General features: G+C 35.9%; 1 protein-coding gene across 4 annotated transcripts in view; it reads left to right on the top strand.

Moving 5' to 3' along the window:
- The window catches only part of rnf121 (ring finger protein 121), a 38,915-nt gene that overhangs the window by 14,709 nt on the left and 6,569 nt on the right, over window positions 1–17,637 (top strand). For 2 of the 4 annotated variants that reach the window (XM_048166006.1, XM_048166010.1), the window contains 5 exons: window positions 3,906–4,047; window positions 12,931–13,085; window positions 15,483–15,590; window positions 15,759–15,879; window positions 16,501–16,634. In XM_048166006.1, the coding sequence (XP_048021963.1) occupies window positions 3,906–4,047; window positions 12,931–13,085; window positions 15,483–15,590; window positions 15,759–15,879; window positions 16,501–16,634 (660 nt within the window). The remainder of the gene's footprint in view (window positions 1–3,905; window positions 4,048–12,930; window positions 13,086–15,482; window positions 15,591–15,758; window positions 15,880–16,500; window positions 16,635–17,637) is intronic. The other 2 variants (XM_048166009.1, XM_048166007.1) reach the window with 1 other exon arrangement.

The following is a 17,637-nucleotide window of genomic DNA, read 5'->3' as shown; positions in this document are numbered from 1 at the left end:
AAATGGGTACTGCAGTTCAAATTCAAAATATTAGAGCATACTTGAATGCTGCTGTTAGATGCTATAACGAGGACATAAACTCACTCAGGGGAGCAGCTAAGCTAATCGAGCTGATACAGTAATAGGCAGGGCCTGTTACATTATGACTTCACAATGGCTACGTTTACATGCACCAATTTTCGTCAGTGCGAATTAAATGAATCCGATTGCAGATCTGTTTACATGTACTCTAAACATTGTAATCTGATTCAAATATCCGTTTGTGTTTTATATACATTCCGATTAAAACTTTTGCGCACACGCTCATATCAATCACACTTGCGGTAACGCGGGTTTCGGCAACAAACGATGATCGTGTATCGACGATAACCAGAGATATTGTCAAAAGCATCAAATCTTGGCAATATTAAGAGGATTTGGTATTTCCAATTAATGTAGGCCTGTTACATTCTTCTAGTCTATTATTATAACTATTAGGTTCGGCTTCTTTTATTATTAAATTAATATCATACGTACTGTGAGGATTATAAAAGATTAGGCTATTCGCTATCTTTGAAAATGTTTTAAACATTTTTTTTACATCTATTATACAATGAATTATAGGCCTATAATGAAAATTATTAAGAGTGTAGGCTATAATATTTCCTAACACCGCAGTCATGAATGAAAATTAAGCGCAGCTTTACTTCAAGCTCCGACTTTTAAAAAAAAAAAACAACCTGTTTAACACAAAATACTATTATTCTTATTTGTTTCACTATATGTACGGCCACAAGAGAAATAACGGAATAAATTAAGACGGTTATATACCGTTATCAGCATATTATGTTGAAATTTGATAGAATATGCTCCATTTATGCAACGTCAGACAGCTCTGTCACTTTTTACTTTCAATTTCTGTAGTGAATACTGATCGAGGTTGAGACTTTTTCATCGGCATAACTCTTGCGCAAAGTTTGCACGTTGCTTCTTGTGTGGTATCCATTGGTTCCCCTTCTTGTTTTATAATGGAAAGATTTCCAATATTATGATGAAGGGATACAGCTACGCCACTGCCTGTTGGCATACATCTTTACAACTAAAGACGTGTGGTGTTATTCTTAATTGTTGTTGTTATATTTTGAGTTTGTTGTTCCATAGTGTAAACTAAATGTTCAAATAAAACATTTAAAAAAAAACGAAAGACTTGAATGTGAACTTGCGCACTAATGCGTGTCAACATTGCACTGCGCATGTGCTCCAGAGACTTCTCAATACGATTGAGAAAGTAGTCAGATTCAAGCGTTTGCATGGTCATTTTTTGCTGTTTGATCATATTAGAAAAGGAATAAACCACCAATTCGATCTAAATTTCATTCGGATCGAGCACAGTCAGATCGATTAAGGTGTTTACATGAACATTTTCAATCTAATTGAGCTGTCAATCCGATGGAAAAATTGATTATTTGGGTGCATGTCAACGTAGCCGATGTGTATCATTCCTGAACAACTCTTTTTGAGCCACTGTTTCTGATTTATGAGGAAAATAACAAATGGAGTTGGATGGGCTTTTGGCACAATAGGGTGGTTGTGTACATACACTGCGGACACATAATTATGTTCAAAAACAATATAAAATTGAATTTTCCATAACGGGTCCCCTTTACGTTTTACCCTACAAAAATGAGGATAATACAACTTGTACAGATGTTACATAACAATTTAAAAAATATTTTTAAATTAAAGTTCACCCAAAAATGAAAATTCTGTCATTTATTACTTACCCTCATGTTGTTCCAAACCTGTAAGACTTTCGTTCATCTTCAGAACACATATAAAGACATTTTAGTGAAATATGAGAGATTGACAGATTTTTGACGCTTCAAAAAGTTTGTAAAGAGATTGTAAAATTATCTCTGGTGGAATGGCGTTAGATTTGTTGGATTTTCGGAGCATCCCTGCAGAAGAGGATTAGGGCCAAGCAATAATAAAAAAATAAAACCATCTCGAGATTAAAGTTATTAAATTTCGAGAAAAAGCTCGTTAAATTTCGAGAAAAAAAGTCTAAATAAAATGTTGAGAATAAACTCATTAAATTACGAGAAAAAAACGAGATAAAATGTTGAGAATTAAGTCATTAAATTGCGAGAAAAAAGTTGTTAAATTACGAGAACAAATTCGTTAAATTATGAGAAAAAGGTCGAGATAAAATGTTGAGAATAAAGTCATAATTTAATGAGTCTATTCTCAACATTTTATCTCGACTTTTTTCTCAATTTAATGACATTTTTCTCATAATTTAACGAATTTGTTCTCGTAATTTAACGAGTTTTTTTTCTCGTAATTTAACGAGTTTATTCTCAACATTTTATTTTTACTTTTTTCTCGAAATTTTAACAACTTTAATCTCGAGATGGTTTTATTTTTTTATTATTGCTTGGCCCTAAGCCTCTTCCGTACATCCCTAACAAAAACAGGTTAAAAACAGTTTTTTTGTTTTGTTTTGTTTTTACAGTGTAGGCTGCTGTCAGTTTAAGACCGATCCAATATACTGATACACATCTGAGGTGATACAGAGCTGTTAATATTCACTTAAGACTTACTGTAACTAACTGCGTTTACATGAATACTCACCAATATGGGCATTTTGATATTCTGTGTGTGTTCGCGCTCAAGTGCAAGCATGAAAGAGAACTGAATTCTGGATCACATGCTGTGGTGGCTTTCTTTGCATGAGCTTCAGGTATGTGTCAGTCAGCAAATTCTTTTTTTTTTTTTTTTTTTTTTTTTTTTTTGTGGCTTATTGCGCTTAACTCTAACATCAAGCACATCTTGTTTTCTCATTAAAGTGTCAATAACTTCAAGCAGTACTGCAATGCACAGGTATATTTACATAAAAAAAGAACAAAGTTTGGCACACCCAGTTTGCCTTCAGGGAGTGAAAGCAGGGTACACTGCACAACTCAGGAAATACGACTACATAGATTATATACTAATGAAATGAGGAATAGTAACATTTTAACAGGATATCACAATACCTATCACAATACCACAGACCTGCGACACAATTTTAGGTTACAACTAGGGATGAGCATTTTTCAAAAATATTGTATTGGAGTATTTGCTTATTAAAAAAAAAGAATATTCTCAGTCTGAAAACAATAACGCTGGGTGCTGGGAAAATGCTCTCCACTGACAGACGTTGCACGGACACTGATAAAGGTGTGCTAAGTGAAGTTTCTTACAGCGCTTTGTTCTTAAACCTGTTTCCCTCGATGAAAATTAAAGGAAGCATATGTCTTGATCGTTTCGCTATCAGATAAGTTTTCTTCTCGGCTCACTCAGGTGTACAGTTGTGCTTACCTGCGGTCGTGAATGCGGTGATGGACAGCTGTCTATTTCTCATTCAACTGGTGTTTGAATTTCATGTGATTTCTCATATTATGATAACTCCGTTTCCACACGACATTTTGATCCGTTTGATCAAAAGTAATTACATTTCGTAAGGTCAATTAGGAAAATAATTTTAATTTTAAATTTCACTGAGGCTAGAGGCAGATGAAGACATTCTGTAGTCAAATACAATCAGCTTGTTAACAAGCTCCACAGCGCCACCCAGTGCATTTAGTTATAACTGTGAGTTTTAGTTTGCGTGCTTAGGATTTCACTGCCAGCAAAGCAACATATTTAGCTAAATTCGAAAATTTGATTTTTTTTATTTTTCAAATAATAATTACAGATCGAATTTGCAACTATTCATGCACACCCCTAGTTACAACCCACTAGTTGAAAACTACTGCTGTAATTTACTTTTGCCAAACCTAAATTAACAAGTAACAGCTAAAACATTGCATCTTTAAACTGATTATGTAATTGATTGTTTATAAATGTGTGCTTATTTTAAGGATTTCTTTTCTGTTTTGCAGGTTGGAACATGCTAAAATGCATGCCAAACACAAAGGTCATGAAGCCATGCATGCAGAGATGGTTCTCATTCTCATTGTCACACTCGTCATTGCCCAACTTGTCCTGGTTCAGTGGAAACAGAGACACCCCAAATCATACAATGTAAGCCCATTATTTGCTCCTCACACACACTCACGCACAAAATAAAGTGGATTCAGCACGTTTCAGCTTTAAGCTTTAAATCCTTTAAAATCATTGTTTGTTTGTTTTTCCCATCAACCCACAATCCATAGTCCATAATGGCAAAACAAAAATCAGATTAGTGATTACTTTGCAAATTTATTAGTGTTTACAGCCTCCCGTTTGTCTAGGGTAGGAGATGATGTAACAATTGTTGTAAATGAAAAACAGTACTAAATATAGCGAAAATGACTGACTGCCCCTTCAATCCCCTGATCCAGAAAAACACAAAATTAAGCAAATAATAATTTTATTGAAAACAACTCAAAGATAACAACAACAAAGAAAAAATAAAGGAAGCTAATAAATCTTGAGGAGTGGGCCAGGCCAACATGACAAAAAAAAAACATATAAACAACAAAGTCTTACCTCACTCCCTTTCTAACATAAGCAAAATTCAAGTTAAAAATTTCACCCTCTCCCTACGTCTTTTAAATTCAAACAAAATATTAACACAAATTATGAGTAAAAACTTAATAGTAACATAAGAGAAGAACAAGCTCAGTGTTTGCACGCTCTCTCGCAGCTAGCGGTTACGTAACTCATTGACAAAGTTGAGAGAAAAAGACCACCTTTACTTGTACACACAGACTCACACAACAGAAAATTCACTAAAAGACGACAATTCTAGATCAGGGAAAAGACTGAAGCGCGTTCCGTCAGCAATCCAGCATTGCTTCTCCACTCTATTATGCTGCTTGGGATCTCTGCGATATTCACTCAGCTGATGAACATCAGCTGGAAAACAATTAGCAGCCTGCAAACAAGAGGGAGACAAAGAGAGAAAGAACAGAAGAGAGCAAGTACACAACACATAACACGCCCAGTAATTAGTATCACTCTCCCCAGATCTCACACACATAACAAATATGTCCACAGGACATAAAAGAAACAACTAATATTTCACATTAGCATAAATATATAGACGTTTAAGCCAGCTTTTGGCAGTGATTAGGTCCTCAAGCCTTTTTGGGTGTGATGCAACAAGCTTTGGGGATTATTCTCAAGCTCTGTTAGGCTGTATGGGAACCAGCGGTGGATAGCTATTTTCAAGTCTCTCCAGAGATGTTTGATTAGGTTTAAGTCCAGGCTTTGTCTGAGCCACTAATACCTCTTTTCCATCAGCTTGAACCGGGTGCTAGTTCAGAGTTAGTGCTATTGCCGGTTCGGAGTTGGTTTGACTGGCGAGCCTTCTAAGAACCGGTTTGCCTTTCATCAGTCTAGAGAGCCACCACAGAGCCAGGTCTTACTTCGCTGTATACATCTCATCTTTCCCAGCAACACTAACACGGCAGCGCCAAACACATCATCAACTTTGCGAACCTACATTAGCATCCAAACACGGCGAATTCAACGTGTTCGTGCAGCTCGCCCTAACTTGTGTAGACGGCGATTACAAACGAGCTGCTATTAGCTCGATTAGCTGCTTTTTCAAAAATGGTGGTCACAAATTTCTGTTCATCTTGTTGGTCACGGTAACCCCATCCCCAGACCCTGACACAAGCGGTTCTTGCTTCTAGACCAACAATGTTTTGGTGCTACTTAAGAATCACTTTTCCTGGTACAGAGCTGGTGCTTTGGGTGTCGAAAGACTGATTTGAAACTAGGCTCTGGCTCAGCACTCAAACTGCCTTGGTGGAAAAGGACAGAATTGTCCCTGCCACTGAAAAACACCCCCACAGCATGATTCTACCACCACCGTGATTAATCTTTGAGATGGACAGGGGCCGATAGCAACCAGCTGTGCGTAAGTTACAACGTAGCCTAGTTTTGATGTGAAAGGGCACTAAAGGCCTTTGCACAAAATTTAGAATGCGTTTTTTCATATTCGTGATCCTAAAAATTCGTCACGCACAGAGACCTTGCACACCGACTCCGATGCATATTAATGAGTCTGTTGTGAAAAAATTTGCAAAATAATACAAAATGAAGTCTTCAAGCATGATTTAGTTGTCCTCTCTCTTCTTAAAAAGACAAAAAGAAAGAGGAAAAATTGGGTACATCTAATCCTGAAATTGCATAGAGAGGAAGGAGAGTTCTCATCAAGGAGATGAGTGATTATCCAGAGCTTTTCAAAGTTTACTTCAGGATGTCAGAGGCTCAGTTTGATGCTTTGTTAGCGATACTGGCACAATCTGTCTTTATATTCTTTCTCTTTCCGCACTTTGTTTGTCATACAGTGCTACTGCTCTGTGCTGTAGACGACGTGGATCATCTGTCAGATGGCATTCAGGATTTTGGCGTTCGCATATGGTGGCTTTGAATTGTCAAAACGTCTCTCAAAATGCGTGCCACGGATGTGAAAAACGCAGAAAATCGAACCTGATCTGATTTTTTTTTTTTTTTTAATTTTATGACGTACGAAAGTTTCGGAGGCAGTGTGTAAACGTGATTGACACAACGTGAGGTCGTATTTATTTTCTAACGTACGAAAATTCGGACTCAGTGTGCAAAGGCCTTAAAGGATTAGTCCACTTTTAAATACACTTTTCCTGATAAATTTACTCACCCCCATGTCATCCAAGATGTTCATGTCTTTCTTTTGTCAGTCGAAAAGAAATGAAGGTTTTTGAGGAAAACATTCCAGGATTTTTCTCCTTACAGTGGATTTCAATGGCTACCAACAGGTTGAAGGTCAAAATTACAGTTTCAGTGCAGCTTCAAGGGCTTTAAACGATACCAGATGAGTAATAAGGATCTTATCTAACGAATCGATTGGTCATTTTCGAAAAAAATACAACCGTTTATGCTTTATAAACAAAATATCGCCTTGAACGTACTTTCCGCTTCCGCATTCTTCATAACGCTTACGCTGAATGTCCTACGCCTTCCCTATTCAAGTTACGGAAAAAAACGAAACTGGCGCCGCGTTCGTTCCGTAACTTGAATAGGGAAGGCGTAGGACATTCAGCGTAAGCGTTATGAAGAATGCGGAAGCATATACAGTTTTTTTTTTAAATGACCGATTGTTTCGCTAGATAGGACCCTTATTACTCATCTGGTATCATTTAAAACGCTTGAAGCTGCACTGAAACTGACATTTGGACCTTCAATCTGTTGGTAGCCATTGAAATCCACTATAAGGAGAAAAATCCTGGAATGTTTTCCTCAATAACCTTCATTTCTTTTCGACTGACGAAAGAAAGACATGAACATCTTGGATGACATGGGGGTGAGTAAATTTATCAGGAAAAGTGTATTTAAAAGTGGACTAATCCTTTAACTTGTGCACTACTACATTTTTTTGCGCTGCACCATTAACCTTAAACTGAAATGTAACTATGTATAAACAAAATATTTACAGAAGCTTCTGACCAGGATTAACAGTTTGAATAAAATAGCAGATTGACTGAATATTAAAAATTGTGTATTTCAGTTCTCTTTAGTCAATGCAATTATACTGTGACTGTGCCTCATATGCAATCAACTGAAAGTGTCTGTAACTAAATAATACATATGATTAGAACAACAAAGGAACAGCGTCCCTCAGGGTATTTTGTTTGTCACTTGGATCTCTTAAATACTAAAATATGAATGCTAAACTTGTTAAAACATGCTAGCAACACTTAGCTAAGTGTTAATGCATGCTATTAATACCATGAAACAGGAAGTTGTTGTAACTCAAACATGCAATGTCCAAACTTCCCCAAACTTAACATCTTTGAAATTGCCCCCTATACCCTCATTCACTATTCCCTACATTATACCTCTAATATAGTCCACTTGAAGGAATGAATGAAAACGATTGAGTGAATTTGGACACTGTGCCGGAAGGTCTGCTGCTTTTGTGTAGTTTGTGCTTGCTGTTTAATAATCATTTGAAATGTAGCAAACTGGCTGCTCCAATAGTAATGAATACTGTTTTGTTCTAACACAGTCTTTTTAACCTTTTTATAGTTCTGACTATCCTTAACGCTTAAAGAAGAATAGGCCTTTTGTGCCCTAACTCTTGGCACACACTGTGTTTGTTCAATATCTGGCCATTATCATTTGCCAAGTGTTCTAACAAACCGAAAACTGTCAACATCACTCACTACATTTGAGTAAAAGCTTAATATTATGGGCCACATCCCACTCCCACACCTTTTTTTTTTTTTTTTTTTAAACAGAACTGGTTCAACCACTTGAACTGTCCTCCATCTTACCCTCACCATTTAACTGAAAACATAAGGCTTTGACCTCCAATTTATGAATCTCAATTACGCTGTTCAATTTATCTTTTCTACCTGTAAGGGCATCAGCTGTTTTTATTGCTCAAGAGAATGTTAAAGCAGTAATAGAACAGCCCTATCATAATCCCCAAAAACAGAAAGGTTTATCAATATCATACCCCTCCAACTCAATCAGAGCTGCTTTAACAATTAATGCAGCATTCTCCTTAGACTTCGTCTTTGGTGTTTAAATGTATTTCATACTTAGCTGTAGTGTTGTTTTTGGCGGCCTGTTTTAATTTGTTTTAGTCTAGTCTTTGTGTCAAGCGGTCATTTTAGTTTTTATTAGCTTTAGTCACGTTCATACTCTTTTTAGTCTAGTCAAGTTTCAATCGACTAAAAGTCTGAGCATTTTAGTCTTATTTTAGTCAGAATTATCCATGACTATTTTCGTCTAGTTTTAGTCGACGAAAACTGATGACATTTAGTCTAATTTTAGTCAATGAGAATTTTATTTCAGTGTATTTTTAGTAATGCAATTCTATTTAACCCAATCAATATAGTATAAGTACCTAGTAGTATAGACAAAACTAAAATTTTCTTTTAGCCAAACCCATTTCAAACAAGGTTATCTTATTATATTGTTACCTACATTATATAGATAATACCTTATAATGCTTTGAGATGTCTCTTATCCCTTTTAGACCCGAAGGCTTTTTTAGAGTGTTTTTTTTTTTTTTTTTTTTTTTTTCCTGAGCGACAAACACAAAAGTAAAGACTCATAACTACAAAACTGTAGCAAGGAAAGTCAAAAGATAGGTATCATTTGATAGAACACTTTTAAATGTTTTAGAAAATATAAATTACATTACATTTGGACATTTTAATGCTGAAAAACTGCTGATAAAAGACAAAATAGACTCCAGGCAGAGAAAATTGTTGGATTTTGAGGTAAAATCATTCCATATATATTGTATTGTTATATATTATGTTGACAAATCATCAATTAAATATTTTCCATCTTATATTCTGCATAATTGTGTTTTTTAAAATAAACGCTGACAAAAACTATACTATAAAACTATATATGTTTTAGGGCTGGACAATATGACGATATATAACATTGATATAAGTGATTACGCGGATTGAAACCTACCTAAATTGTAGTTATATAAAATATTCGCAGGCAAAATTGCTTTATGTATTTCCCCGGCGTCAAATCAGGCACATATAATGTCAGGAAACACGACTCTTGGCTACATGTCAATATCCATGGATTATGTTTATTTGACAAGTTGTAAGAAACACTTTCGAGTCCAACCTTTAGTGTAATTGTTTATTTTATTCGCGTTTTCGCAGTTTCCTCTATTAAATCCAGTCATGTAGCAGGTTCTTTTGCCACTCAGTCCAGCTGAGGGAGCGCGCTTTCGGCGGGAAAGTGACGTCGATGCATACCCTCGCCGCGCTGAAATGTGTGTCGCAGGCTATGACGCAAATCTTCGTTGACAGAAATATTTTTACAGCATTGGAAAACGTTAAGAATGTTTATGTCATGTTTGTCCTCCTACAGAAACCATATGAAAACAAAAAATATATCCCCCCCATTTTCATACATTTTTGAAAAAGCTCCAGGGAGCCACTAGGGGGGCGCTAAAGAGCCGCATTCGGCTCTAGAGCCACAGGTTGCCGACCTCCGCCCTAGCCCTTATGGTTCAAAATTTATTAGCACAAATGTAAGTAAAATTTTGGACAGTTTGTGGCACTAGAGGGATTGAGTTAGAAACTCCAAAATTGCTGTGGTTAATGTTCAGGTTCTCCTCTATCAATGTGCCAAATTTCCGAACTTAAGTTTTTACCATATGGTTCTATGGACTGCCATATGGTGCTTTTCCACTGCATGGTACGGTTCGGTATGGCTCACTTTTTGGTGCTTTTCCACTGCATGGGATGGCTCGGTATTAAGGAACAGTACGGCTCGCTTAAATAGCACCACCTCGGTTGAGGTTCCAAGCATGCCGAACTGATACTAAATGTGACCTGTAAACACTGCAGATCACTGATTGGTCAGAGAGAATCGTTACTACCAGCGTCATTGGATTTGAAACACGAGACACCAAACCTGCTAGATTGGTCAAATAGTCAGTAACAGCCACCGCAGTATCATTTGTTTGCGTGATCTTTATTTTTTTATTTAATTTTTTTTTGAACGACCGTCGCATGCAACTTGAAAAAAGAAATGGCTGTATCGTGGTCAGCAAATGAGGTGCAGACTCGTTGGTAGTTGAGGAGCGGATCCACGGCAGTAAAGGCGGCGCAACTATAACTTTCAGTCTATAATCCCACCCACTTTGAAGTGAGTCGTTCCACACAGTGAAAAAGTGGCAATAGACACTTCAAGAAGATGATGACGATGATGACTAACGTATACAACAGGTGCCTATGCACCTTTGGTGCTTGGTGTCCAACTATGGCAAAAAAAAGGAAAAGACAAAAAAGAGCCATAACATGCATGACACATTTTTGGTCAACCAATGTGTTTGTGAAAATGTCAGGTCCTAGATTTAAAACTTGCTAAATGTTACCCAAATGCAATGTTTTTTTGAATCCTGTAGATCCTGTAGAATTTTGCAATCAAGGACATGTCTGAGAGTGTCATTATGTGGGTGCATGTATATTCATCAAAGAATCCTGAAAAAATAGTTGTGCCACTTCATATTTTTTAAACTATTTTCAACATTGATAATAATAGGGGTGTAACGGTACATGTATTTGTCCCGAACCGTCAAGGTACACGTCAAGGTTCGGTGCATTCAGTCAGACGATAAATACAGTCAGTCATAGGCGATCCACACTCCAATCCAGAAGGGGGCGTGTGCGGTAAAGCAAAACAGTTTGCTAACCGCCACAACAGGAAAAAGCACAGAAGAACAGACGATCTAATCTCTCAGCCAGTGTTTCAACCGTGGAAAGACATCACTAAAACAGCTTAAGAATAATATCTCACATAGCATTGCATTCACCTCAGGCAAGTCATTTAGTGTCCACAGCATATAAGTGCACTAGAGAAATGAAATCTAGAGGAGTGAATTTCACTAAATATATAATTTATTTAATATATGTTTAAATAAATTTGTCATAAAAACAAGTTATGACAGTAACTGTGTAAATGATATTTCAAAAATGAATTGGAGTAGAAAAATAATTGAAAAAATAATTTTATATTTAAATTTAGAAGTTAATGCAAAACCTGCCTTACGTGCAATTTTACTTTTTTGTTTTAAATTTAAGTGTTGATTATTATATCTAAAAATAAATAGAAACTGAATATAATAGTTTGGGCTCTGTTGTTAATTGTAATCTTTAATATTATAGTAATGTGCAAGAAAGGGCTGTGTATAGTTTACAGCATTAGCTGAGATTAGTTGTTCAATAAACCACTGTTTAGTAAAAAAGAAGAAAAAAACCAATTTTATGTTTAGTTTTCTCCCCCCCGTTGTACCAAACCCGTACCGAACCATGACTTCAATACAGAGGTACGTATCAAACCACCATCTCATTGTCATCACGTACCTCATGTATCTCGTTTGTTAATAGGCATTCCAGTTAAAATTTCCTACTAGGAGCTAGTACTTTCCCACTTCTGAGGACAAATTGAATGCAAGATAAAGCCTTGTTTACTGTCTGTCCACTGACTGTGCACGCACTTCAGAGGCATTTAATGTTGACACGATTGCCATTGTACTATTTCTGATACAACAGGGGGCAGTTCATATGGGTTAACTTTTTTTTACCATCATACTATTTTTCTTTTCATGTCAAACATGTTTTTGAAAGATTTAATTATGTGGAAACGTGTGTATGTGTGTGTGTATATATGTATATATGTATATATATATATATATATATATATATATATATATATATATATATGTGTGTATATATATGTGTGTGTGTATATATATATATATATATATATATATATATATATATATATATATATATATATGTATATATGTATATATTAGGGTTTTATGTGTTCTTTTAAAGATAAAAGAAATGAAAGGAATAAAGATACTATCGATAGCCTAAATCTGGTACAGTTAATCATTTTATAGGGAAAAATACATATGCACATGATAAATGGGCTCTTTGTAAACTATCATTTTATATGACAATGCCTCTTTATCCTTTTGTGCAAAGTATGATTTTTTTTTTTTTTTTTTTTTTTTTTTTTGGGAGATGAAACATGACCACTAGGGCTGGGAAAATAAATCAATGCATTGTGAATCAAGAAATTAATGCATGCAATTACAAGGGTGTTTGCAGTGGGCTGTTTACATTAATCACGCATCATAAAAGCATTATGAGGTGCAAGTACATTCTCAGATTCAGCCGAATGCACGAGCGCTCTTCTTTGTGAGCATTTGAGTGTGCTGTTAAAAATAGCCTAGAGCACCATCTGCTGTCAAAAACTAAGCTCAGAATCGATTCAAGAGAGAATCACGACGCATCTGGAAAATCTCAGAATCAATCCACGAATCGAGAAGCATCGATTTATTGTCGCAGCCCTAATGACCACTGATATTTCTAGATTTCTAGATATTTCTGTTTTGAAAGCTTAACATCTAAATAGAGATTCTTTTTTTCCCCCAAGTTGGTAACCCTCTTCCAAATGTGGGTCGTTCCTCTGTACTTCACCACTAAGCTGCACTGGTGGAGGTTTCTGGTGACATGGTTCATCTTCTCTGTTGTCACGGCGTTCATCAGTTTTCGCGCTACCCGCAAACCACTGGACTGCACCACTCCGAGGTAACCGAAAATAGCTTTACCATCATGCCATGGGACCAACCCTGTTTAGTTGTGTTTTACTTTCTGTGTCCATGTGTGGTTCTTGTATAAATTGTTTGAAGTAGGGGTGTGCAGTATTGATAAAAATGGTATCTCAGTATTTTCTGTGATTTTGATAACAATAATTAGACAATATTTTGCTGAGTGTGTTTTTGTGCAGTTACCTTGGCTGGTTTAGGCCTCTCATGGATGTAGTGATTTTACTTTCTCCCATCCAAGGACGTTAAGTAATGGAGCGATTATTACCAAATGATGCATCAAACAAATAAATAAATGAAAGATTATTTGTTATTAAACATCATCGGCAATAAATTGTTTCATCAAATTTGTTGCATAAATTCAATTAGAATAATAATGCACTTACCAATCAAATGAAATCAGTATCAACAAAATCCATCTTTGCATTACATAGGTGGCAACATACAGTATGCTGCAGCTGAAGTGACATTTAGATGTACTTACAGACTTTAATGCAGCTCAGTGGTGGCTTGTTTTTTTAATTGAATATTTAATTATGAAATCATTTGCAATCGATAGTCACAAATGAATCCTCATTAAATGCAACAATGTAACAAATAACAATGTTAACTTATTGTGTATTGATCTGTATTATCAGTATGACATTTGCAATTGAGAGTCACAAAAAACAGCACTCTTGCTTGGGTGATATTGCTAAACTATATAATTATTTTTATAAGGCAAACTTATTTGGGAAAATGACCCTGTGTATCTTGAATTTAAACATGTAACTTAAACGAATAGTTTAAAAATGAAAATTATCCCACAATTTACTCTCCCTCAAGCCATCCTAGGTGTATTTGACCATCTTCTTTCAACTGAATACAATCGTAATTATATTAAATAATATTCTGGCTCTTCCCAACTTTGTAATGGCATTGAAAAGAGCTTTTGAAGCTCCAAAAAAGCTCTTCCATCCATCATAAAAGTAATCCATACGACTCCAGTGGGTTAATAAATGCCTTCTGAAGCAAAGCGATGAGTTTGTGTTTGAGTTCCGGTGGAAGGGTGACCTCTGACCCGACGTATGACGTATCTCCTCTTTTCTAATATCGAAATCCTCCCACATTTTTCTTTAAGACTTCTCATTTTAGATTTCTAATTCGTGATAAGCTTTTGCTTTGCTCTATCGTCTGTACTTCCTCGTTCGTCAAATCTCACCTAAGCTAATGCTGCGTTCCAGACAAGGTTGGATGTGGGAATATCCCAAATTAAATGTTCCACTTCAGACCTCAGTGAGTTCCAGGCAATCAGACTTACCGTTCACATGTTGTCCACATGATGTCGCCATGATACAATGAGAGCATATCCTGTTTTGTGCCAATTATGGCAAAAACAACATAAAATTGCTTTGAAAACAGCTGATGAAAAGCAAATATGATGGTATTATTATATAAACTTAATGTCTAATGTTATAGTTTTTTTATGTTTATGCTCATTGGAAGTGGACTTGCCGACATCTTGGAGGTTGGGATTGATCGATGTACCCCGAGTTCACAGGTCAAATGTCTGACTTTGAGTGCCGTTCCAGATGTTATTTCCAAGAACGAGGTGGGAAAAATCCAAATCCCCAGCTGTCTGGAACACGGCGTTACGCTACGCCTACGTCATACTTCGGGTCAGAGATCACCCTTCTGAACAAAAACCCATGTTTGTTTTTGACGTTTAGTTATGTTGTACAATTAAAAACCTGTCTGCAACTAGCACAGCACAAGTGGAAAGATACAAGATACTTGTTATTCATTGCTCATTGATCATAGCATCATGCATCACAGTCTTTGTACATGCAGCCATCCAAAACCTAACCATAAGCTCTACACTTCAGCACAATGGTAATCATTAAAAATTCAACATAACAGATACTCTTTTAAATGTCAAACATAACTGAACATTAAACATTAACAGGTCTTTCTCGTCACTCAAAAAACATTTACACCATGATCCAGCCATATGCAAAGCATGTTGGGAACTAAAAATCGCCTGCTCGGTTTCAGTTAATGCAACAAAAATCATTCATGTAATTCCAATACAAATGGATTAAGTAAATTTTCATATTAAATATATTTAAGTGGATTGAATACAATTAAATTAAGTTAGGACAAAATGTATAGTAATTATGTTGCTTTAGCTCATTTTAAGTAAGTAATTGGAACAAGTAGGAAAAATAAATTTTTTTTCAGTGCAGGGAGGCTACAATAAAATCATACAGGTTTGGAATGATACAAGGTAAATGACAGTGGGCCTATTTTTGCATGTATTTAATCTTTTGATTTTTAGGGTGAAATAGGACCCAGACATTTCTTGGTGAGTTTACTCTGTTGTCTCTTTCTCTCCACACAGGCTTGTTTATAAATGGTTCCTCCTTTTGTATAAGATCAGCTACACCACTGGCATTGTGGGTTATACTGTAGTTATGTTCACCCTCTTTGGCATCAATCTTATATTTAGGTGAGTTATAAAGCTTCATGTTTAAACACTGAATCATCAGGGTATCTGACTATAACATGTTTTTATAAACATCAAACTCTATCTACAGGTCATTTTTAAATGTTTCTCACCATTTTTTTTTGCCTTAAGAACTAATAATTCTTATGTCACCTTCCTTTACGCTCTTAGAATAAAGCCAGAAGATGCCATGGACTTTGGTGTGTCGCTTCTTTTTTACGGCCTGTACTATGGTGTGCTCGGTCGGGATTTCGCAGAGATGTGTGCGGATTTTATGGCATCTACAGTTGGGGTAAGTGCTCGAATCAGTGGATAAACATCATGTTGCTTTTAGCTTTTTTGACACATTGGCTTATCTGAGCACTCACAGGCTGTTTTCACAATTTTTCTCTTGTATTGCTTGGTCTGATTTCAAGTTTGATTCCACCCCCTTACCGTGCCCATAAAACTGCCAGCTTTCAATTTCTTTAACTCCCTTCTTTTAGTTTTACTATGAAATCTTAACACACACAACAGCTCTTGGCTGTCATGCCCATATGTTATCAACAGCAATTTACTTCTGCATCTAGCATCTAGCATCTAGCCCGATTGCTGTCGTACCAGTTGCAAACCATTTAAAAAGCTGCTTTTACACTAACCAATTTGAGCCAAACTCTGCATTCTGCAGCAAAACCTCTGTGAAAGCATCCTTAAATTCTAGTCTGTTTTCATAGAGAGGCTATAATTATTTTATTGAAATTATCATTATATTAATTTATTTTATTATTTCATTGGCTATGAATTGCTTTTTCAGGACAAGCTCAACAAAATTATAAAAAAAATCTTATCTAGTAATCATGAACTACTGGAAAAGGCATGGAAATTCATTGGTCAGAGAGTGTATGAACCCTAATGTACAGATCTGATGTTGCAGTTTTACAGTGCATCTGGAATGCCCACTAAACATCTGTCGGACAGCATCTGTGCTGTCTGTGGTCAGCCAATCCTTGTGGATGTGAGTGAAGAGGGGATCATAGAGAACACCTACAGACTCTCCTGCAACCATGTGTATCCTTATTCACTTTTACAGTTGTGTTAATTTCTGATGTCTGCATCTGCAGGCTTCGTATAGAGTGGACATTTTGGGAAATGTTTGTTTTTAACTTATGTTTTGAAATGAAGGTGGGTCATTCCATGTTAAGTCAACCAAATTTTGCCCTGCTCACATTTTCAAATTCACACATAAATAGTGATGAAAGCCGGAATATTAAATAGACCTTAAATAACCAGCTAAGCAACTACCACTTTGATGCTTCAAAAAGTTCATTGAGATCGTAAAACTAATCCATACGAATTGAGTGGTTTAGTCCAAATTTTCTAAAGAGACTCGATCGCTTTATACGATGAACAGATTGAATTTAGGCTTTTATTCACATATAAACATTCATCAACTTGCACATCAATTCACCAGTGAGGTTCATCCTCACGTTACACAGCACATTTGAGCTTCCGGAAAGAGGTTTGTTCCCGTACGTCATTCAGGTTCGGTTGAGCTTCTGTTTATGTTCGCTGATCAATGTTTATATGTGAATAAAAGCCTTAATTAAATCTGTACATCATTAAAAAAAGCGATCAAGTCTCTTCAGAAAATTTGGACTAAACCGCTCAATTCATATGGATTAGTTTTACGATCTCTTTATGAACTTTTTGAAGAGTCAAATGTGGTAGTCGCATAGCTGTCTATGGAGGGACAGAAAGCTCAAAAAGATCTTCATTTGCATTCTGAATGTGAACGAATAGATTAGTTTTACGATTTTTTTTATGAACTTTTTGAAGCGTCAAAGTTTCAATTGCATAGCTGTCTATGGAGGGACACACCTTGCAGAATCTGCCAAATGTTAATTATTTTAACAAAATAAGAGGGACCGGGACCATACAAAAAAAAGCATTTTATTTTTCATTTATTACTGTCCTGAATAAGATATTTTACTTAAGATGTTTACATATGGTCCACAAGACAAAATAAAAAATGATTTTATAAAAATGACCCCCTTTCAAAAGTTTACATACA

The sequence above is a fragment of the Megalobrama amblycephala genome, linkage group LG18 (genome assembly GCF_018812025.1).
Source record: "Megalobrama amblycephala isolate DHTTF-2021 linkage group LG18, ASM1881202v1, whole genome shotgun sequence".
In the NCBI taxonomy this organism is placed as follows: Eukaryota; Metazoa; Chordata; class Actinopteri; order Cypriniformes; family Xenocyprididae; genus Megalobrama; species Megalobrama amblycephala.
This window is presented reverse-complemented; position numbering and strand designations above follow the sequence as displayed.